The sequence below is a fragment of the Dromaius novaehollandiae genome, chromosome 19, assembly GCF_036370855.1.
Source record: "Dromaius novaehollandiae isolate bDroNov1 chromosome 19, bDroNov1.hap1, whole genome shotgun sequence".
In the NCBI taxonomy this organism is placed as follows: Eukaryota; Metazoa; Chordata; class Aves; order Casuariiformes; family Dromaiidae; genus Dromaius; species Dromaius novaehollandiae.
Genome location: NC_088116.1, coordinates 4,082,120 through 4,106,008, shown reverse-complemented (window position 1 = coordinate 4,106,008; position 23,889 = coordinate 4,082,120). Strand labels below are relative to the sequence as shown.

Sequence of the window (23,889 nt, the reverse complement as noted above, 5' to 3'; positions counted from 1 at the left end):
AGCAACTTTGGTATTCTCATTTTTTTTTTAGAGGATCAGTTCCATCAAGGTGCAACACATTCACTTCAGATTTCAGTTTCTCTGTTTTTTCTTATTATTTTTTTTCAATGTTCATTCTTGATTCTGTTTTTTGGTAGAGTAACAAATTCCACGTAATCCCTCTCTATCCCTTTCCAAAAACCTATTTTGAACTTTTGAAGGCTGACATCTGCTAGGTAACTAATGTCCTGCCTGAGCATTTGCCTTAGTACTTGCATCACTGACTTCCACCTGAATTAAGGTGGAAGCTTTAAGCATTAAGGCCCTGTCTGCTCTTACTAGTAGAGCACACATGCACTATGAACTTCGGATTGAATTTAGTGTTGTTCTTATGTATTCTCTCCGCATCATTACTGCCCTTTCTCTTTGCACTATATCCAGTAAACACATTTGTAAAGCACTTGAAATATTTGCACCAGAAATAAAATGTGGTAGTTGCAAGAAAAGTTTTTTGTGGGCCTCAAATCAATCTAACTCTGGATCATATCTGCCAGGGACTGATAGCTCTCATCACTGCTGTGCGCACGGAGGAATTGGTTTGTGATAGGCACTCAGAGCTTTCTTGACACTCCTAATAAATGGTTGCAACTTCATGTTAGAAAATAAACTGTGATATTACATAATCCTTATAGGCCCATCTGTGCAGCTTCTGCTGAGCCGTAGGGATTGTTTCTTTGAGGACTATAGGATCCAGTCCAATGCTGACTATTCCGATCTCCTTGGTAACCTTCGACTAGTTGTTTGCTGTGGATCCGTCAACACTCTCTGTTTTCAGAGATTAAGAAAATAAAGAAGTCTTCATAATTTCATTGTGACCAATAAATTGAGACCATTCTGTGTTCTGATGCTAAGTCAGTGTTGCAGAGGAGAAAAGAGTCAAAACAGAGTTTTGCTGCTTGAACATGTTAACTAAATCCACTGGAATGTAAGTCACTAAAATACACAAAAACTTGTGCAACTCATTTTAAAATGAAGAAGAAATACAGATGTAACTTATAAATGTAAACAAGATAAAAAAGGAGTAGGATGAAGCCTTGTAGGTGAGGCGAGATTGTCCATTCGCTCTTTTGAGAAGCAGGGTGCTTTCATAGGGGTAAATGGTACATGTTAAGTTATAAACAAAGTTGTACCGTAATGCTTTTCCAGAAGAGGAACTTTGTGATACATTTTGCTTAGCAACAAAATGTTTAATTTCTTTTTACTGTCCCTTTAGGTTTGGGGATTTGGGAGGGTTTTTTGCTTTTGTAACATATAGTAATGAAATGCTGGTATCAATAAAATGTGCCATTTTACTGAAGGCAGATATGAAGCAAATCTCCTCAAGCCGCCAGCTGAGACTTGTGAATCAGTATTTCACCACTGACCTTTTTATGCCTCTTATTTCCATTCCAGTTCTTGAGATCTGATGATTAACACAATGAAGTAATGTTTAATCACTTAACCTCCTTTGCCGGTATTGCAGCAGTCAGAAGAAATCTATTTCCAAACCAAAAAAAACAAGTCATCTTTGATAGGGACATAGTGAGCAAAAGTATCCTGAAGTGCTGTAGAGAGTGAATCACGTTAGCTGAGAGTCGAGTCCAGTCTAAATACTTTAATTTTGGGGGAATATGTTTTGCCTGTAAGTAGCTGAACTTTTATGTCTTTTTTTTTAAGCTATTTGTTGTGAAAGTTGTTTTATTTCAAACACTTAAAAAAAAAAAATAGAAAAGATTGTTCCCTATGCAGGCTTTATAACAGAAAGATTGCATTGTGAAATAGGTAAAAGTTGTGAAACTGATTGTATTCGCTGAGAAATGAAACTTTTAAGGGTTTTTTTATTATTGCAGATGTCTCAAAGATTTGACGAACGAAATTTAAGGAAGCAACCAAATACCAGCATTTCTGAGCCTGGTTTCATTAAAGTAAATGTGAAGGCTGCAAATACATAGCTTTATTGCAACCCTGATCTATATATTGCTATGCAAATTATTTCTAGCTGTGATTATATTAGGTCATAGAAAACAGGGGGAAAAACACTAAATTTATCTCTTTTGAGTTTATTTAGAAAGTTTAAAAAAGGAAGGCAGTTTAGAAGTTCTTGACTGAAACTTTAAGAACTGTAGCTGTATTTTCCATGGAATACTTTGTAATGGATAGTGAATGTAAACAAAGAATAAAAATTAAAAAAAAGAAACCTTATGAAGTAATAAGGTAAGAAAAATGGCCCCAATATTTTTTAGAGACAAACTTTTGTTATGTTTTTTAGCATTTTTATTATTGTTTTTTAAATACAAAATGTATGCTTTTAGCTGGAGGGAAAAAAATTAGTTCTAAGACAGTCCTGAGTTTTGCAGCAATCTAGAAATTTGGGTGAGGGAAACTGTGTTTGTTTTTAAGAATCTGAGAAAAAATGATATACTGTACTTAAAGTAGGCTAACACAGTCTTTATATATAATTATAATGGCATATATTTTTAAACTAGTTTTGCTGCAAGTGCTGTTTTATAGATCATTTGCTAGAGAGTTTGTTTCCAATTCCAGCTTGTGAACATTAAACAACAGAATATTAGCAATACAGTCTTTAAGATAATGTAAAAATGTTAAAATTTCAATAGAAACTACTTCCATTGAAAGGTCCACTTCATGGATCTATTTGAATAATTGGATTATAGTGTTTTATTTTAAAGATATTTTAAAATGAGACTTATGGAGCTGTGTAAAGTTCTTGATTGGTTTATAAAAGTGCAAATATTGTTCTAACCCCATGAGCATTGTGAAATGGTGAGCAAAATAGGAACTGAAAGTATCAGGGTCATATTCAGCTCTGCTGCAGAGTACAGGGGGAGGCATCTTATGAAATTCCTATAGAGAAGGCACTACTTTTTCAGTTCACCTTTTCAAAGGAAAAATTGTGTTGCTAAAAGGGCAATTTTACTGTTACACTTCAGTAAATTTTTTCCTTTTAAATTAAATAGTAGAGAAAGTCTTAAAAATGTATTTCTACGTTTGTATTTGGTTAAGGAATAAGAGTACCTCTTATTTCCTTAGTGTGCTACATTTTATTTTCTTTATTGATAGCTGTGTGATCACACTGTTTAAAGAAACTTGTTTCCTTACAGTTCATGTTCTAAATCCTCAGTGGGACTGAACGTGTGTTTTTGGGGGTTGAGGAGACCCATATTAGTGCTCATATATTAAGTTGTTTCATATTTGTTTCGTTACTTGGAAATAATATTTGAGGGAATTTCAGTTTGAGAAAGAACTGCCCTCAATTGTGCAAGATTTTTGGACTCAGTTCACTGGTAAATTATCATGTTTTGTTATAAATAACAGTTTGTGTCAAAATGCAATCTTGTAATTCAAAAGCATGAAAAATCATAGTTCACCTATCATATAGGTATGTTCTAGACCCGTTCCTACTAAAATAAGTTCAGTGCTTGGTTTCAGCCTCGCTGGGAATAAGATTTAGTCACTCATGCGTACTGTATGTATCCTAGAAGATAAACAGAAAAGTGTCAGGAACAGGTTTTCAACACAGAATAAATATTTCACCTATTCTGTTTTGCAATGAGAGATTCAGGAGTTGGATCATGAAGTCCTGAGGTGTCACTTCTGTATAAAGTTAGCAAATTGGTCCTTTTTATGGTATTCTAAAAGTTTTATATGTTCCTGGTTTTAAAAAGTCCTATTTTAAGATGTAGGAAATCTCACTTATTTGGCTTTTTTCTTTAAGTTGTAGTATTTGTCTTTTTTAATATGGTGCATAATAAATAGAATTTTTTTGATTTCTGTAAGAATTGATATTTTTTCCTTGTGAATTTGTCACCCTTTTATTTTAAAGCATTGTAGTGGAGAGAAGTTTACACTTCTTTTCCAAGCAGTAAAGCATAGTAAATGGCCTTATCACAAATATTTTATCTGGCATAAAAAGTTATCAGTTCAGTACTTCAGAATTTAAATAGTATACAAGAATTTTGTCAATTGGAGTTCACTTGCATTGTTATATAGTATGGAAGTTTTCAACAGAACTGTAACAGAGTTAAGACTGCGTAAATTGAATTATGGTGGATCATCTTAAAGTTATCTTGTAGTGTGGAATTTAGAATTTCATTATTTATCGATAAAGGTCTTTCCTTGTGAAATCTGTTGTGGATAAAACCTATATTTAGCCTATTTTGATAAAGATCCTGTGCTTTGGAGCAAAGATGCCAGGGTATTATTATACTCTGGCTTTGCCTTTTTGGAAAGTACCTTTTTATCATTGTATGAGGTCTGAAGGAATTAATTCCCTTTGCTTCAGCAGCATCAGCAATTCAAAGGTGTGGGGAGAAAAGTAGAGTAGAACTTAGTGCTGTTGCAGAGTTTTGAAGAACCAAGTCTGTGAGGAAAAATAAACTCAATGCATGTGAGCCGTCAGATTTTCACATTGAGCATTTTAAATTTCTCCCTCCTCCCTCAAGCCCTAGAGTTTCAGGTTCACCTTTTTGTTTTAAAAATTCTCCCAATTGCTGATTAGGAAATCCCAAAGCCTGGGGGAGAGAGCTGAGATATTGAAATCACACAAGCTTTAAAGTGTGTCCGTTTTGGTTTTGCCTTGTTAATGACTTTGTTTTCTTGTTCGCAGGATTTTGCTTCCCGGGCTAAACTGGCTGTCCAGAACCTGGTGCAGAAAGTTGGGTTCTTCGGCATTTTGGCCTGTGCTTCAGTAAGTTCATTTCTATAGCAGAGAGGTTTGTAATCACGCACTGCAGGCTGACTGTATTGCATTGGAGTCGGTACTCTGAACTGTGGCTTGGTCTTGTTTGAGCTCCCGTGGAGCTGCGTGCCTTGTCTTGCTGGTTCTGTGTGCTCCGGGGCACTCCGGGAAATGGGGTGGCAGGGGAGCTTGCAAGTGCAATAGCATGGAGAAACTCCAGCCCTAGGTTAGTACCCAACACACTTCTGCGTAAAAGCAGAGTTAACAATTATCCATTCCTTAAACTGTACCGTTGTAGTTCTAGACACTAGTTCTATTTGAAAAATGAGTTCGAAATAGTACTGTTTCCTTTTTAAGCTAGCAGGAAAGAGCTATTCAGCAAGTGACCCGTTGAGTTCCTTTAGTTCCTGGGGTGGCTTTTTCCAAGAGATAGTGATTAATTCAGCTTGACGTGGTAAAACCTGATAAAAGACAGGATGGTTCTCTATAAGGCACAAAAAACTCATCACCTTCAGCAAGACTTGCAAGAGACTGAACTTAGACATTCTTAAAACTGATTAAGTTTCTACACTTCTGTTTCAGACCAGGGATGCTTCCTGCATTAGCTGGTGGAGGCCTCGTCTTCCCTGGCAGGGGCATATTGCACTCTGCTGCTTGCTGCCCTGTGTTAGGGGTAGTTGGCAGCTCAGATTGTGCCCCTCACTCCACTGACAGTGATCCTGGTGTGATTTTCTGGCTCAGGTGATGGGCTGGCAAGATACAGCAGAGCTGTATTGCTACTATCAAGTTTGCTGGAGTCCTAGTATCATTTCTGCAAATGTTTATGTAGTATGGCTTATGGTTCGTGACATTTTTAGATTCTAAGATACACACAGATTGAAGAGTGGGAAACAACATGTACAAATTCTGATTAGGATTTCCATCCATAGAAGTTCTTCTGACTCGGGAATGTCTTTGGGTCATTGTGTCACTAGGAGCCAGAGGGAGCCCAGAGGATGGAAACCAGTTTCAGAGTTAAAGCTAAAAGGAATACAAACTATCTGTAGCTTTTTCTCCCTAAGCAAGAGTTGATCCAAGCATCTCCACTGATGCTATTTCAGTGTTTTAAGTAGGCCAAATGCTCTTTTGGAGTCAAAAAGTACTGAGCTATTTGAGGTTTAAATCTCTCTGGAAGGTTAATGAAAAGTGGTAGGAATGATGTGGCTTGTTTTTCTCTCCCCCCCACACAAATGCACAGAAATCTGACTACAGTGGAGGGGGGAGCTGTAGGTCCCCGATGATCCCATTCTTCTGGACTAACCACAGCCATTAGCCAGCTGCTCCGCTGGTGAGGTATTGATTCCACCCCTCGCCTAGCGTCTCTGTTTCCTGCATTGTCCACAGGACAATCTTATCTGTTTCTCAAATGTAAGTAACCTGTATGGGCTGGAAAGATTGATCTGATTACAGTCACTGGCGTACAACTTCTGTTTACTAATCTTTTGAACTGTCTTCATGCTTGGAGTGGAGCCGTAGGTTCCTGAGCTCTTTCAGCCTTTCCACCCGGTAGGCTCTCAGCCTGCTTCGGCCCTGGCTCTGACTCGTTTTTCTCTAGTCACCACATTGTGAGGCATCACTGCCGGGGCTGGCTTGTCTGTCTGGTTTCGTGAGAACAGCGGCTTGGACATGGGAAGTAGATGGAGAGCATGAGGAAGGAGTTGGTAAACATGAGAGGTGATGCGTACACTCCTCGTAGTTCCTGCTTAGTAACGCTTAACCGTTTGCTTAACTTCTTACCTACTTGGTGCACCGTTCTTAAACGTGGTCTGAGCAGCTTCCTCCGCTGACGTAGGCTGCCCGGGGTTGGGCAGGGATGGGAGACCACGAATCCGCCAGGTACATCTGAGGATTTGTACACGTCCTGTGTTTGCAGAATAATCACAAAGCAGAACCGAAGGGTGAGGTGAGGCGTGGGAGAGGCAGCGAACTAGTACAGGGATTCACAACTATGCCCCCCTCATAATTGCCATTTTAGTTTTGGATTTTAAACAGTATTTTGGCTGGCAGTATTTTCAGGGAGGGAGGGAGAACTAGACTGAAGTGCTAATAAATGTCCTAGCTACAGGTGGCTGTAGCATTGTGAAGGCATTGCTTGATGGGCAGAGAGCCACAATCAAATTGAATTTAAGCCTTTGCGAATTTATCCAGTGAAATTAATTGGTGTAGTGTTGTTTAAAGGCAAAAGGAAAGCCAAGCTTTTTCCTGAGCCTGATTCCTGCATAAAGGCGGCTCTGGGGAAGGACAGCCAGGCTTAGCCCTGCACGAGCGCCTGGCGGGGACGAGCGCGAATTTGCCCAGCTGTCTTCGTGGGCATCTTTGGCACTTCTCAGTAGTGTGTCTGTGCGATGGTTTTTTTTTTTTAATTTGTTTTAACCCTCCTTGACCCGCTAATACATGTTTATACCCTAACGTGGACATGTTAAGTAATTTTTTTTACTGTGATATGTTTGATGTGTTTGTGATACCCACAGTTGCCCCTCGCTAAAGCATATTGCCCCTTCTACAGCGGTATTAATACAGTAATTAAAATATGCTGTTACTTTACCAAAAAAACAAAACAAAAAAACTGCAAAGAACATGCTTAATACCTAGAGCAGACTTGGCTCAGAGGAGCGCAGTTATCTGGCGGTGGCATAAGTAAATCATTGACTCACTTCTACGCCCAAGACAGCTGCCAGAGGTAAAGAGTCATTTCAGCTGAAGCGGGGCATGTTTAGAGACCGTTTCAGGGCATGGTTAGAGACTGTTTTGGATTTCTTCCTATGCAGGTGGTGGTGTGGGTGCTCATAAATTTGAATTGCTAGCCTATAACAGCGAGGCACAACCCTCGTGAGCTTTCTCACACATTTCAGATTTCCATTCAGTTGCAAAGGGTATTTTTGTTGTTTGTTTGTTTTAGTGCTCTTTAAATATCTACACTGTTTGTTTGGGTAACAAAACAACACAAACAACTCAGGATATTAGCAGGGTAACATACTGCTACTCTAACTTAAATATACCCCGTGTGTTTACCCAGACGGCCTGCCCCGTACTGCATGCAAAGTGTGAAAGGTTGGAATTTTGATATTTTCTTGGTTTAATTTCAAAAATATTTTACAGATAGTATCACAATACCACATGTCAAGCCAAGGGTTTAACAATAAAAAAAAATCTTTTAATTTTAAATTAAATGCATGTGCTTAATAAAATCTAATCAGTGCTTTTAAACTGGATACATATGACTATAAATGCCAGTTTTTAATGCACTTTTTCAGATGGAAATCATTGGGGATCATTTTGAACACTGGCTTCCAGGAACGATGTGCTTGTCAGTGAGAAAATTTGATAAATCACTCAGAATGGCTTTACTGTGGTTTCTGTGCATTTCACATGGAAAACTTTTTTTGTCAGCTTTTTTATAATCCGGGGGTAAGGAGTGACCATCAGAATGGAATTGTCTGGGACACTGTCTAGCTGAATCCCTGAGATTTAAGTTATGTGGTGTAGCACTAGCATTTTTGTAAGTATTGAGACACAAGAGTTTCGGATCAAGTTGAATAAGGGGAAAATGTTCATTTTTCAAAGTCTGTAATGTTCCTGTTTGTCTGCGTTAAATGCTCCAACTCATGAACTTCTTTCCCTTGCACTTCCTAGATTCCAAACCCGCTGTTCGACCTGGCCGGCATAACGTGCGGACACTTTCTGGTTCCCTTCTGGACCTTCTTTGGTGCCACCCTGATTGGGAAGGCAGTAATTAAAATGCACATCCAGGCAAGTAGATGCCCCCCTCCCTGGGGGCTCTGGGATGAGGGCTTTTTTTTGCAGAGGCCTCTTGCACGGTGGTGCTTCGTACTGAATTCTGGAGTCTCCCTTCCTGACCTGCAGTAGTGGAAATTAATTTGGTGCAAAGGATTTACAATAAAGGATCTGCTAGGCTTCTTATGCTCAAAACTTAGGCAACTGAATAATTTATGGCAACAAGCTAATGAGCTCGCTGCCTACACCACTCAGGAAATTGGTGGTTAGCCAAGTTATTTACCTACGGTTTTTACCAGACTGAAAGGACTTCGTACTAATAATGAACTTGCCTTTTTGGTAACAAGTACTCATTTCAAAGAGCACTGCAACTAGCCTATACCAGCTAAGCAGTACTTTTAAATGTTCTCTTTTATCTCAGTTTAATGTGTGAAGAAAATCCCAGTCCTTTCAGGTCCTGCTCTTTGCAAAAAGCAATCTGAGGGGATGTCTGTGGGCGTATTGACCATAATTTTTGAGCATGGTTAGTAAATTTTGGGGTAGTTGATCTAGGATATTTTAAAAGGGCCTGATTTTAGAGAGTGTCTGCTCAGTCCTTGTAGCTAACTCAAAGCCTTCGGGATGTTCTGAGTTTGACAATCAGGATTTCAGGTTCCTTTCAAAAATGTTGAGTCTCGCTTTTAAAAGGCATCACCATTTTGTCCAATGCAGGATGAAGGACTGATTCCCTGCAGACTGTTTACTGGGGGCGGTGTGGTTATAGTGCTATATCATGAACTACAACACTTGACTTGTAATAATTAGAACCAGCGTTCTCAGCTGGGTTGTTTTTTTTTTTTTTTTTTTTTTTTTTTTTTTTTTTTTTTTTTTTTTTTTTTTTTTTTTTTAAGCGTCTCCATAGCGCTGATGCAGTGCCTGTAGCTGCGCTGCTTGGAAAAGTTTGCTGTCACTACATTAAAATAGCAGAAGCCAGCAGAGGTATAAGATTACTCTTCTAGTACCCTCCTCAAGCTGCTTAAAAATTTCTTCCTTCTGCCCTGAATAGGAAACTTCAATCTTCAACCTTTTTTTGGCCCATCTTTTTGTAAATAGTTATTTTACTTTGCACAGTGTTGAAATGGGAGATAAGTGGCTCTGAGAATTGTTTTATGTATTGTGACAAGACTACTTTTTCTTCACACTTAGTTTTGTGTTACTTGAACACTTCTGCTTTTAAATATGTGTAAAGTTAGAGTTTGTTCTGGCAATGTAGAAAAGACTCAAGTGAAATAGTACTTATGTAATATTCACTTATTTTATTTGCCTTGTTTAGCTAGGAGAATGTTCGCTATGTAATTTAGTGCTCTACACTCAGATGTAATGTAAGCAACAAATATTTCCCAGTGTCATGTACAGCTGGTAAATCATTTCATTTTGTAGTATGTTTAGCTATTAGTATTTTGTTTTCTGTGACGTTTTACTTCAAGCATACAGTTGTGCAATAACCTTGACTTTTGTAGCGATCTTGCTGTGATTTGGAATTTGGGAAACGTAACGGTCGTGGAAAAGGCTTTTAATGAAATCTTTCTCTAGACAGGAAGCCAGTGGCTCTGGCTTAGTAGCCGTCCTGGAGCTGCTTTTAACTGGCCTCTTCCTCTGGACCACAAAATCATTTTGTGTAGTTCTAGTCACATCCCTTATTCCCAGACTAGTGAATGCTCTTCTCATTAGGTCATGTTTAAATTGATTTAAGGAGACTATGGGAACTGTGTGTGTGTACACACATCTACACATGGTCTTGCTCACTCTTTGCAAATGAGCAAGCTATCAAATGTGACAAAAGAACTAGCAAAAGTTATTCTAATAAAATTTTAACACATTTTATAAGTGAAGTGAATGGTAAAATTATAGGCATTGGGATTTTATGCAAAATCACTTGTGTTAGAATTGTCTTACATTAAAATTACTGTTTCAAGTAATCTATTGCATAAGAGCAATAATAATAAGTCATAATTAAATGATAATTTTCTTGAACAGATAGATATGCAAAGGCTCTTATTTTGTTCTTCACTAAGTATTTCTTTGTTGTGCTTCTCTCTGAAGCACATAAATTGGGGCTAAAAGATTCATTATTTTCACTTTTGTGATCTTTAAGTACATGTGCTTATGTGTAAGGGGATGTGAATTTTTCTGCACAGTGATGACTGTTTTTCCATTAAAACATTGTTGATGGAGTAAAGTGACCTTGAGCTTCTGGGAATTTAAGTTTGGGGAGGATGCAATTGGTTAGTAACACAAGCTACAGAAACATTGCAAGAAATGAAATCTATGAGGAAATAGAATAATAGAGTAAATAGCTTTCCTCTGTTCTGCCTGTTCTTGAAAATGGTATTGAAAAAACAAGGACCTTGAAAGAAAAGTGAAGGGAAAACTATCTGTAAGTGCAGGAGAATCTGTTTAATTGGAAAGGAACGTAAATTGTCGTACTCCATTGTCTTTGCTTCCCTTTTGATCAAACATTTCTCTAACTGCCATTTTCCTTCCAACAGAAACTTTTTGTTATTATAACATTCAGCAAACATATAGTGGAGCAGATGGTGTCCCTAATCGGGTGAGTAATTCTTTAACACAGTAATACCTTCACTCATTAAGTGGAAAAATACTGGAGGAGTCAAATCAGATGTGCTGAAAATTGTGCTTTACTTCTAAGTGCAAGCTTTGGCCAACAGCTAATTTGCGACTTCATGCCTCGCCTCAAAGGCTTCAAGTACTTCAAGAAACATAATAGCACTGAAGGTCAGATGGCCTTAGTATATAATACCTACGTTTAGCTTTCACCCAGAAATATGATACAACTATTCCAATTATAGATTGCAACATTTTTAGCTGCAAATAGATTATGTCTTTTATTCGCTTTCTTCAATGCTGCATTGTGATCCCATGACAAAAAAATGAGGGAACTGTGATTTATGCCATGTCCAAAGTGGCTGATAAATGTTTTCCATAATTTGACCTCATACATTTGACCTCATACACTTAAAATATTAAATGTCTTACAAAGTATCAGAATTAAAAGCTCAATGTATAGAGTGATATCTCCATTATATTAAACATGTCTTTTTAATAGGCAAAATCACAGTTTTCGTGGCTAAACTGTTCCTGTTTTGAGAAAGCTTATCTTTTTTAGGGACTGAGTTCTTTAGCAACAGATTTTTTTTTTTAAAGTAAAAATCTTAGTTTCAAGCAAGAAAGTAGAGCAAAACCCAGATAACAAAAGTTTTAAAAAAGATAATTTAAATCTACGTACTTCTATGTTGCCCGAGTGGGTTTGAATGAAGACTGGAAACTGATGATCAAGTGCTAGATTTTTGCCTCACATCTACCTGTTCAGTCATCAAATATGTGTAATTTTAAATTCCATTGCTGATGTTAACACTTCCTGCCTCGTAATCCAACAAATGTGATCTCAACGGTGCCTCTTTAACCATGAAGCAGTTCATGAAACTGTTTAAAGACAAACAAAATGTACAACTCATTAGTCTTAAATATATGCAACTAGATAGACTCATTCAGTATTTCATCACAAAATCGTACTTAATTGTTCAAGGAACAGCTGTGTACTCGGGAGGAAAAAATGCTGCCTTGTTTCTGATTAGATTCCTGTAATGGCAGGAATGCAGGTTTAAAGTTTTAAATATGATTCTCTAACATTTGAATAGAAAAGGGTTTTTTTTTATTTTTTTTTTCACTAGATACCTAACGTAGATATTCCAAGCATAACATAAATTCTAAGGCGTTTTTACTTTTCCAAGGCCTTTCACTTGTTATATGGGGCATGTTGATTGCCACTTTGCTACCTAAACTGAAATAACTATGTTCACATTAACACCAAAAAAACACACCCCAAGAACCGTTTCAGGAGAGGAATGTCTGGAAATAACTGCTTTCAAAATATGTAAGCTTGAAGTAGTAATGTTTTACAAAGGGAAGGAGTTTCGGAAAAGACATTCTGGGCATTGCACTAATGAAACAGATCCTGACTTTATTACTTCCTGATCTTCTGATTGGGAGTCTGGTTTGTAACAAACTTCAAAATGAATTTGTTGCTTTGAACATTAAAAAAAAAAAGAAGTGGCTACTCTTAACAATCATTAGTTAGCTTTTCTTAGCACTAACCATTCCAGACAATTTGCTACTTTATTTTTGATCAATGCTGCTACTGAGCTAGGTGTATTTCCAAAGCTTTGCTCTCCTGCAGTCTTTGAGCCAAAACTAGTAGTTTTTTCCTACTTCATCTGTCTTGGAGATAATTTTGCATCAAATTACTTAGAATGCATTCACAAGACCTCTGCTGGATTCAGATTTTATTAGATGGTTGATGTCAGAGTTAAAAAATGTTCTCGGGAGACAGAAAGATTTTTGGAATGTCCCGGTAGCGTTGACTTTTCTCAAACTGTCTGCTAGCATTACCTCATCAATGTCTTCTGAGTGGAGTATGAAACATGTTAAACAATAGCTTGCCTTAAAACCCTTATTATTAAATTAAAATATAGATCTATTTAATGGTCAGTAACTTTAATCAAATTCTGTCCATCAATTTGACTTGTGACTTCTTTGCTGGGATGTTGCTTTTGCACATTAGCAAATGTCTAAGCACAATACTTTAAAATAGTATGTTAATGTAGAGGATAATTGAAATGTAGACAGAAGATTAAGCTGAGGCATCAGAGGATTAAGGTCTCAGAATAATTGATTTTGTTAACTAATTGGATTTTTTTGGTAACTACCTGAGTCTCAAAAAAGTAATAGTAAAACTGATTCATCTGTGGATCTTTTCCATAGCTCAGTAGTTGTTTACTTCTGCTTCCAGATGCTGCTTGCCCTGCATGCTAAACCTGCCGTAACCAGGTTTTTTATCATAGTTTAGGGTACTTTGACTTTACGCTTTCATTGCCTAGGTCGCCATTACAAAGGGATCCTAAAATACTTCTTATATTAATTAAATATAGGAGGAGGAAAAGAAAAAGTAGATGTGACAGGAAACTGAGATGGCTAGTGTTTTCCCCCCAAAATTTAAATATTGGCAGTGTCTAGTGTAAAAACTGCTCAGAGGATGAGGGGTGGCCGCGGCAAAGCCCACGGCAGCCGGGTTGCAGGACGCCGGCTTGGCAGGAGCATGGTCGGGGTAGCGGGGAGAAGGGACACGGAAGGCCTTAAGGAACTGAAACCAGTGGGAGGCTTGAAACCAAAGCTGGAGAGGGTTACGGAGGTGCTGGTGGCTTACGTGAGGCCCACAGCTACCAACCTGTTCTGCCAGTTAATGCCCTGGAAATTGCATTATTGCTGTTGAAGATGCCAAAAGAGGATAATGTTTTCTCTCAGGTTGCATTACTTAAGCTTTGTGTGGTGAAAGAGGGTGTATAAGAGTTTTGTCTTGTTTTCCGTGACTTACAGATGAGTTTAACTTACTGATTATCCATGTAAAATGCTTAAGTGCTGGTTTTAGGCCAAAGTTAGCCCATTTACAATGTTTAATCATCATGTGTGTTGTGGGTTTTCTTTTGGCTTTCAAATCTTTCCGTTTAATTTTTTTTACCTACAGCTGCAGGATTGTTTCTGGAGTCACACTAAGCATATTGCTTTTAAGCATGATCGCGTTTTCTTTGAAGTGGCAGTTTCAAATGTGGATTAAGAACTCCCCAAAACTGCTCAAGAGGTAGTGCTCAAAGCGTACACCCTCCACAACAGTGTCTAGATGTGTCATTTCTGCGTAAATGTTCGGAAGGAAAAATCTATTTTTTTTTAAATTTAGCATACTTCGTTCAATTTTTGTGCTAAAGGAAATCTGCATAATTCATAAGCATGTTTTATGTAGCGTTAGACAGCTCCTGGCCTTCATCTCAGAGGCAGCAAGCGAAGTAACTCCCGAGCGACGGCGGCGTCCCTTTGGGACAAATCGCACCCTCCGGTCCCCTAGACTATAGCTATTTTATGATAAGCTCGCATAGGCTGCAGAGTGTCTTAATAAGAGTAGTGCTTGCCGTAATGGTTGCTCGGAGGGAAGGCATGTTGTTTTTATAGCCGAGCAGTGCTCGTAGGATCCATCCGGCATGCCAGGGTTTGAGCAAAATGAGCGAGTGGCTGCCTATAGCAAGTGAGGCTCTGCTATAATTGTAGGAGAAGTAGAAACTAATTTAGTCAATGAATTAATGAACTGAGTCATCAAGCTAATTTGAAGTTTAAATATAAGTCAGTGATTTGCATCCTTCCACAGATTTTAAAAGTTGTCAGTGCTGTGTTCTGCCGGCGAAACACGTGAGCCCTGTGAGGTCTAACTCGGGTCTGAACATCTCCCCCCAAACGTCCAGGCTTTCGAGCAGTTTCTCAATCTGGTGTTTTCTATGGGCCAGATTTTCGTGCTTGCCAGTTGTGCCAGCCAGTTTGAACGATTACACGCCTGAAAGGAAAACCAGGTTTCTGGCAATATATACTTGAGCTGTTGCCTTTACAAAACCAAGTTTGCGGCTCTTTGTTATGCCGTAGTTGTTTGCTTCACGACTGAATCTCAGCTGGTTCTTGTAAGGAGCGTGATGTGCCTTTTACAGGGGGGAAAAAAAAATACGAATGAACTATGGTGACCGATACAGCTAGAAACTTTGCGGCTTAAAGATTGCATGTGGGTTTTTGGGGTTTCTTTTTGTTGTTTTTTTTTTCCAAAAATAGTTTGCAATATAGATTTAGGTTATTTCTTTAGACTATAGATAAGTCAGGGAAGCGCTGTGATAGCGAGGGCTGCAGCAGCCGTCGGCCGTCCCCGCGTGAAGCGAGTCCCCGGCTGTGATTGACGCCGCACCACGTGGCCGTCTGCTTCCCAGGGCCCTCGCGGAGGGCGACTGCCGGGGGGGACAGGGCCGGGTGGCCGCCGCCGCTCCGTCTCGCCCTGCTTTTGGCAGAGCCCTCTCCCCGGAGCCCGGGCCAACCGCGCGCCCCGTCCGGGGGCACCTCTGCTTTGCTTAAATGCCTCGGTGCTGATGTAGCTGCAGGAAGCCCTTCTCCCGCGCCCGGATCCTGCTGAACCAGTGGCTTCGTTAAAGGACATCTTGAGAGGTTGCCTCCGATTAGCATCTTCACTGAGAATTCAGTCAAAAGTAACCTGAAATAGCTGAGGAAATGGATAACTGAGTAGTGGCTTGAAAATCTCCCCGGGAAACGCTTTGGGATGCGCGCGGTGCACCTGCACGGCACAGCACTGGCTCGCCGAAGCCGGGGGCTGCGTCTCCGAAACACGCCTTCCCCCCGTGGCCTCAGCGCGCACGGGGAAGGGCTTCAGCATCTCAAAAGGGATGCAGATGTGAGTGAAATCGGAGCAGCTTTGGTGTTAAAAAGCTTCCAGTGGATCACAACAGAATTACGGATGTTTATTTGCAAAAGGCTTGTAGGGTTTAACCTCCGAGCAAGCGAGAGTTTTTTTTGCTTTCTAAGTTGTGTGCAGAAATTGTGCTGTATCTTTAAACTACCAACAGAAGAAAGGTTTCCTTGCAACGAGCAAGGAATTAAGAACGAACAGTTCAAAGATATGTTGCAATTGCTATTTTTGAAAGCGTTGATTTTAGCATAACAAAATGTCCCAAGGAAAAACGCTGTGGTGGCAGCTTGGATAACGTGAGTGTTGGTTGGAGCATAGCTCCAGGTACAACTGTCCTCCAACGTGCAACAGTTTTAACTCACTAATCTTCAAATAAGTTTTATTATTTTTGGTCTTGTAAAACCAAAGTGCATCTGCTACAGCAGCCTTTCAGCCCCCAAAACGTTTCTGTTGATCCTGGCCGTAAATCAGATTTATTCGCCGCAGGTTTAGCACGCTGCACACGGGTAACGTCCGCGTTTCCCCCAGCGCTCGGGAGCCCCAGGGCAGTGGGCGAGTCGCAGCCGGGGGTGGCTGCGCTCCGCTTTCGGGCCGGGTCCCCGCGAGCCCCGGCGGCCGCGGCGCGGTGCGGCCCGGCTGAGTCAGGCCGGAGGCTGAGGTCCGATCTGACTCACTGCGCGCAGGAGCCGGGCATTGGTCGAGCCTCGGGGAAATGGATGGTTTAAATACTGTGAGAATCTTTATCAGCACAGGAAATGACAGCTCATTAAAATACTAACCGTTAAGCCTGTTTAGATCACTGTCTGGAAAAAAATTAACCATTGCAGGCTCAGATAACTTGCAGGAGGGAAGGTGCTCTGGGTAGGCAGTGAACCCGCTGTGCAGATTAATCAGCCAACTGGCCAGTGGCATGGAAATATTGGCATCAGTTTTTCAAGAGTTTGTAACACCTCTGACTTTTTTAAGAGATCGATACCATGTAGGAGCGAAATCGCTAGCTCCTTTCGAGGGAGGGACAGCTAAGATAACCAAATATGGTGACTTTTACTAAGCGCCTTATTGCTTTTGAGCTGCCAGGTGGATTTTTCATGTGTCCTCGCAGGGGAATGTGAAAAGAAATGTGAATCCAACGCAGAGAAGCTCACGTGTGGGTGTTGGTGTGATTTAATGGGGTTTTTTGCATGCTCATTCGGAAGGTGAAAGCCTTTGCTTTGGCCGTCTGGCCTAGCTGTCAATAGCTAGCCTGATGAAAAAATAATAATAAAAAAAAAGGGGAGGTACTGGAAGAGAAGAGCCCGTACCAGCCCACTCCCTCCCTCAGTACATCACATTCTTCAGTGCCACTTAACTGCCGTTTTTGTAGAAAGAGATAATCTCTGGCCTTAGGCCATGCTTGCTGCAGGACACAGGATGAGATCCCGTGTGCGCGTGGTTTGTGCTCACAAAGCACACAATGAGTTTTTCCTTCTAGTCTTTTTTTGGTGTGTTTTCTGTTGTTTAAAAAATTCCATCCCTATTGCCGTTATTTTGAATTGTAGTCCTAGCATTTCTGAAAAGGATGCTTTTCCATGGCTGTTCTAGCCAAATAGCTGAACCATAGCAAACCGTACACAACACTGCTGGTCCCCAAGCCCTGCAAGACAGTGTTGCTGAGCAAGGACAGAGTGCGTGCGCTTAGTAGCTAAAGAGATGGACAAAATCGATCCATCGGTTAGTAGTTAAACAGTCTTTCTAAATTGACGTCTGCGGATATTAGAGAGATCATCCATAAAATGGGATTCTGACTCAATCTTGCGTCATCTTTCGGATGGGCTGCCTCAGCCTGGGAGCCGGACTGCTCGTGCCCCGTATTTGTTATTGGGCTTCTCATTTCCCTTCAGATTTTTTTCATGATAAAACAGACTTCTATGTGTTCAGACCTTTCGTGCTTAATGATTCTTGGTCGTTGCCACTGAGGGACTGGTCCCAGCTGTGCCTATAAGCTGCTGAGTAGAGAATAAAATGCTCAGCTGAATGCTGCTAAAGTCCTTCCCTACGTTTTTAACTCCCATCAAAATAAATGGAGCTTCAGAACTGCTTAAAGTTAATCAGCTGCTTAATCACTTGCTGTTTGATATCTGTTAGAAATGAGAAACTTTAACACCATATTAATGTTCCTAAAATGTGGGTCTATGATGGCAACTTCTGTGTTTCTTAAAATACTTCCTAATTCTGACACTTCTCTTCTGGAAAAGTAGGCAGAAATGCACATGTTCAGAGGTGTTTGTAAGATGGGAACTTTACATTCTGAATTGTGGGTCTGATGACTCTTCTGTGAAATGCTAGCGCAGAGATACAGAAATGCAGCATTTGATACAGAACTGTACTTCAGCATTTAGCACAGTTTGTAATTATTTGAATGTTCATAAACTCCAGAAGCGTAGGTTATGGATTTTCAATAAATCAGAGTAACTTGCACTCTTACAGATCTCAAAATGAAAAGTATGCCTTTCAAAAGTAAAAATATTATGATTAAATGGTTTAAAAGAAGTGGTTTTAGTATTAGTAAAAATGTGATTGACTGAAGTACTGTAGAATTTTGGTTTTGGTTAAGTTGGCATAGGAAAAATGCTGCTCACCCCCGCCTTGGTTTGGTACTTCTTCCAGGGGTATTTGAGAAAACTCCTAAATGTAGTCTAAAAGATTCTGCTAAAAAAATGAATTTTCCAAGATTCGCTCATATGATTTCATTACTAGTGATGTGCATTAAATGGGTCAAATATTGACAGTCATTATTTTAAAAGCAAATTAATAAATTGTGTAGTGTATACATACTATTTTACTGTAACTGGAATAGAATTTTTACAACTAATACCGTCAGAATCCGTCCATAGTTGATGTAATTTTTAAGCTAAACCCAGAACTTCCTCACATATGATTATTCCTCCTGTGTAGTGCCATCCTTCCCAGAGACGTAAAGCTTTGTTCTATTCGTGCAAAAAGCTACAATTTTTTTTTTCAGTTGGACAGAAATCATGTCTCTTAAAACAATTAAAAATCTAAGATACATCTATTTAATTACAAATACTAGTTAATACTTCTGAAAACAGACTTCAACAGTACTTTTTTCAGTGAAAGCAAAATTCTTAATGGGTGTTTGTGGTAGTATTAGAATATACATAATTTTTAAAAACTAAATATGTTTTTTATATAGATAGCTATATTTAGTTATATTAAGCTGCGACAAAGGTAGTACAATTTTTTTCAAAGTCTGTATTGAGTCTCAAATGCTCGTGAAACATTCGACTTTAGCAGAGGATCAGAATAAATGAAAAAATAAAAGTTTGGGTTTAAGAATATTAACTGTTTCTGAAATCTCTTATGAATCAGAATTTCTTCAGAGGTGTATTTATTTTTTTACAAAAAAAATCCAGATCATTTTTTTCTAAAGATGATTATTGCAAAACTGTAGCTCGTCTCTTTGTTCTTTCCAATGAAATGTACTGGAAGGGGAGATGACGCTAGAGCAGTACCTCGCTGGCTGGCAGTGCATCCCTGTCACTCATTAATTGCAAAATCCATGGAGAACAATGGATAGCGACTGGGGAAATATATTTCATTGCTTATTTTGACAGACGACTCATAGTGAATGACTTTACAGTTTTGTTTTGTTTTTCCCTTTTGATCGCAGTCCTCCGCCAGCTCTCTGCGACCTCCACTTTAAGCCTTTAAGAAGAAGGGCCGGGGTCAGTGTGGCTGGGGGTTTGGTTTGGTGTGACAGACTGCAAAGCGTGGGTGAGCTAAGATCAGGGTCCTTTTATTTTCTTATTCTCTCATACTCTTTATTTGGAAGACAAGAGGCTTTGCTGTCAATTGAAAATGTCAGGAATTAGTTTGAGATTATTCTACAAACAGGGTTATCTTCCAGCATCTCCCTTTGTTTAGTCGGATGCGTAGCTATGCCTGTGGTTTGCATCTCGCCTCCTGAAACTGCACTCGTCTTTTGAAGATGCGTCTTAAAGTCAGTGCGAAGCAGCGCAGAGTTATGATGCAAATCTGCTCCTTCTGCCTCGGTACCTGCATCTGGCTTATGACTTACCAAAGTCTCCCCCTCTCCCCCTTTGATAACAACAGGGTTAGTGAGTTGAATTTCCCTATACATATATGGGGGATGCATCTGGTTTGTAATTAAATATTTTTTTTTTTTGAAGAATTTGAGATCTGGAGTATACAATAAGGTGATTTTCCCCTTTGGCTATTAGGTGACAAAAATATTAGCTGGTTGATTAAATGACTGAACTTTATTGAAAGACTACAAGAACTAACCAAAACTAACCCACTAAGATGAGTTAAAGGAATTTTAGTACTGTGGATGCATGTAGAAGTTTATATTCTCTGTATTACTGTGCTACATTTTACTCCTAATGCACTTAAATGTATATACTTTTTTAGTATTAAAGTCTTCACTAATGTGCAGAGTATCGCAGGCTTTTAGAGACCAAGGTCCTTGCATTCAGGATCTTACAGGTCTTCAAAAACAGCTGTAATAAAATGAATGCCGTGGACTTAAATCCTTAGCCATGCTTAGAAAAGAAAAAAATGCCAAATACTTTTAGTGAGAAAATTTTGAAATACAATGGTGATGCACTAGGATCTCTTCAAGCCATCTGAACTTGGTTTTCATGTCTTTGTTCTGCTGTTTAATGCTCCTTGGGCACTGACTTAGTTCAGTTTTCAGGGAAAAACATGGAGGAATCTGAACAACCGTTCTGTTAATCATTCATCTGTCATCATTTAAATATTCCTGATTTCATATTCATGCAAAGGTTTAGAAGTAAAGTGTTACCTCTCAGTGGTTTTCTCAGGCTTGTAGATGTTGTTTGAGAAAGAAAAGATACCCCCAAATGTAATTTTTTTAAAAACTGTGACTCGTACGGATTGGCGAGTCACTGGGAGGTTTTTCACCACGAGCGGAGTCAGAGCCTTACGGGAGGCCTCCGAAAAGCTGGGAATTGCCTGTAGAAGTCGACCTGCTCATTTGTAAAATATGTAATTGATGTGCTTTAGTCTCGATGCTTATTTTAGTGAAATTTTACCAGTCCGGGTACAAAATTTACTCACCCATTTGTATCATCGTGATGGTGAATCATGAGGGAAGCAAATTTTTTTTCACTTGTAAACATGTTCAGAAAAAAACTATTTGCCTCTGACTAGTGAAGGAAATAGATTTAATAGAGTGAGCTACCTTTTCCTCAGTCTGTGCATTTTCATAAACTTTAGATATTAGCTATTATTTTTGAACTCAGCTTTAAATAGAAAAAGGGACTGTCATGTCAAAAAAGGATAGTGAGGAAAATAATGTTAGAGATCTAGTCCTCTTGTAGGGGTACCAGTCATTTGAAAAGGAGATGATCCTCCCTAAGGTAATAGTGTAAGGAATCAAAATTATAGTATTTTTTTGTAGTATTTGTTCAAATTTAGATGACTTTTTTAATGTTGAAGACCATGCTAATTTCTCAAAAACAAAACAAAAAAACCCAGCATCTCAGTTTTCTTTGAAAATAAAACAGGATTTGTCAGTGATGGCAAATTTCCCATGCCTCGTGTGTGGTACGTGCATGGATCAAAGCTTGGAGCTTTTGGACTGTGCTTGCGTTCTCACCGGAGCTATTGCTAGTGGTGATTTCTTCTGTGTAGTAGCTAAGCTTTTTTTAAAGTGTCATGAGGATTTCTAAATCTTCTGGGACCTCCTGCTAAACAGTATAGTCTATAGATTCAGAGAAAAATGTTCTGTGTTGTCTGCGATTCAAGTCCGGCGAGGCTGTAATGGGTGCAGGGTGGAAGCTGGTGGCTACTCCGAGTCTGTCCAGCCTTAGCCCCTTTCCACCTCAGCGGTGGGAAAGGATTCTTCGTGCCAGAAACCTATCGGTGATCTTTATAACGCTAATGTAAGAACAAGGTGTTTGGTAATGTATTGTAGCTTTTGTGCAAGTCATCTGCCATAAACCATGGAGTGATTCAGAGCAGGGTTCATAGTTCCTTCTTTGTTCCTTTGTTAATCACTGACTGGTGGGAGGTGCCTTCAGAATTTGCTAATGCATTCTTTTTGGGTAAGGATGACGCACAGATTGTCCTAATAAGGACTTAGTTTGAGAAAGGGGCCGTCTTCTTTGAGGAGATAGGGGCAAGTCATAGGGCGAGCAGTTTCTTTTTTAACTCGGGGATGACACAAGCACAAGTCATTTCCTTATTAATCGGTTCAAACCAGTTCTTACAGGAACTGCTGGTGATAAATGTGGGACTTCTGAGAAGTCATTCATTTTATTCTCAGCACTGCATCAGTGCACAGCTTCAGCTGGCTTCTCTCTGGCTTTAAGGAAATGCTGTAGCTCACAGCTTCTTTCTGTGTTATCCCCAGTTTATCATCACTGATCTGCTGTGAAATGTTTTTTGCTTTTAAACAGATTTTTTTTTTTGAGGATCTGGGGAAATATATGTCCATTTCAGAAGTATCAGATGAAAAGTTAAAATATACTTTATTACATGGGTATCTGTTTTCCCAAGTAGCAATGCCCTTCTGAGCTGTAGCTCAATCTGAACTTTGTTCTGTTTGGGTCAAAGTGGTAAGTTTAAAAAAAAAAATGTCTTTTTGTTTTTTTCTTTTTGTTTTCTTCCCCTATTTTGTCTTGTTCTCTGGGATGAATTTGCATCAGTGCTATTCCAAGTATAGGTCCTTCTCTTCAGAAGCCATTTCAAGAATACTTGGAAGCTCAGAGGATAAAACTTCACCACAAAGCCGACAGTGGCGTGCCCCAGGTAAGACGCTTTCCTGCCTCCTTCCCCGGTTACCTCTTCCCTGTTCTTGCTGTCCTTTGACTTGTCAGTTTTACCGATTTAACTCTGGATCCCGGTTTTTAAAGATTTGCAGTAGCCCAGGGAAGAGTTAAATCTCACTTTAAAGCAGCTGGGAATTAAAAGTAATACTGTAATTGTGTGCAACTGGGCTGAGACCTCTTGGAGAGTGAAGGAAACAATAAACCAAGACCAACGTCTGGTCTTAAATCTGTATTAGCATGCCTGTTTTGAAAAAGAAATTTAAGCAGCAAAGGCTGCATTTACATGTGAAACGATAAAGAACCGCTTGCAGCATCAATACTTCAGAAGCCAGTAGGATGTGGAGCTTAATGGCCAATAAGAGAAACAAAATCACAAGCCTTTAATGTTCAAAAGCAAAATACGGTGTTTGGAGAAGGTACAAAGGAGCAGAGGTATCCTTTCATACAAAGTATTAAAAAAAAAAAAAAAAAAAAAAAAAAACTTTTCCATGGGGAGAGAGCACTTCTGTAATTTCAACATGAGATTTCTTAGGATACTAAGGCTTTTTTAAATAAAATCTATTAATGTAACTCACACTTCTCACTTGTAGCATTAGAAATGTTTCTTTGCTCATTTCTTAGCAGAAAAGAAACTAACTTAGGGAGGATCAAGTTGGAATAACTAAAAAGGCAGATGCATTTTAAGCACATTGAAGTAATTTCTGTGCGGTGCATTGCTGCCCTCCTTTGACAAAAACCAACAGTTAAGTGTAGCCTTAGAAAATACTCAAAGTGGGGCTGCTGAGGTCACCACATTAACTTCCACTGACAGAAGAAGAATCAGATACTAATTGGAAGATAACGCAGTATACGCAGGTTAGGAGGAAAAAAACATTGTTAACCCATGACCTTACTGTTTTCTTTGCACTGAACGTGACAGGGAATGACAGTAAGGGGTTGCTCGCTCTGAACCCTATGAATTGTGAGCAAAGACGAAACAATACTGTGAATAATAAATCACTTCCCTAGCACACAGTAATGATCAAGGAGTCATCATCTGCCCTGTAGTGTATTTGGCAATCCCTCCCGTATTGTCTTTCAAGGGACTAAAGTCAGCTTTACAAAGAGACCTGCAGGAATCCTGTCAGCTTGCACTTGGTTCCTGTTTTTAATTTGATAAATTACACAATCCAAAATGGTTAGGCTCTTTGCCTTCACCTATAAAACGGAGAATTCTCCTTTGCGCTGTCCACTAATCT

General features: G+C 39.3%; 1 protein-coding gene across 6 annotated transcripts in view; it reads left to right on the top strand.

The window, feature by feature from the left end:
- VMP1 (vacuole membrane protein 1) overlaps positions 1-23,889 on the top strand; it is a 72,353-nt gene that overhangs the window by 45,462 nt on the left and 3,002 nt on the right. For all 6 annotated transcript variants that reach the window (XM_064523145.1, XM_064523147.1, XM_064523148.1 and 3 more), the window contains 4 exons: positions 4,646-4,726; positions 8,390-8,506; positions 11,020-11,081; positions 22,529-22,631. In XM_064523145.1, the coding sequence (XP_064379215.1) occupies positions 4,646-4,726; positions 8,390-8,506; positions 11,020-11,081; positions 22,529-22,631 (363 nt within the window). The remainder of the gene's footprint in view (positions 1-4,645; positions 4,727-8,389; positions 8,507-11,019; positions 11,082-22,528; positions 22,632-23,889) is intronic.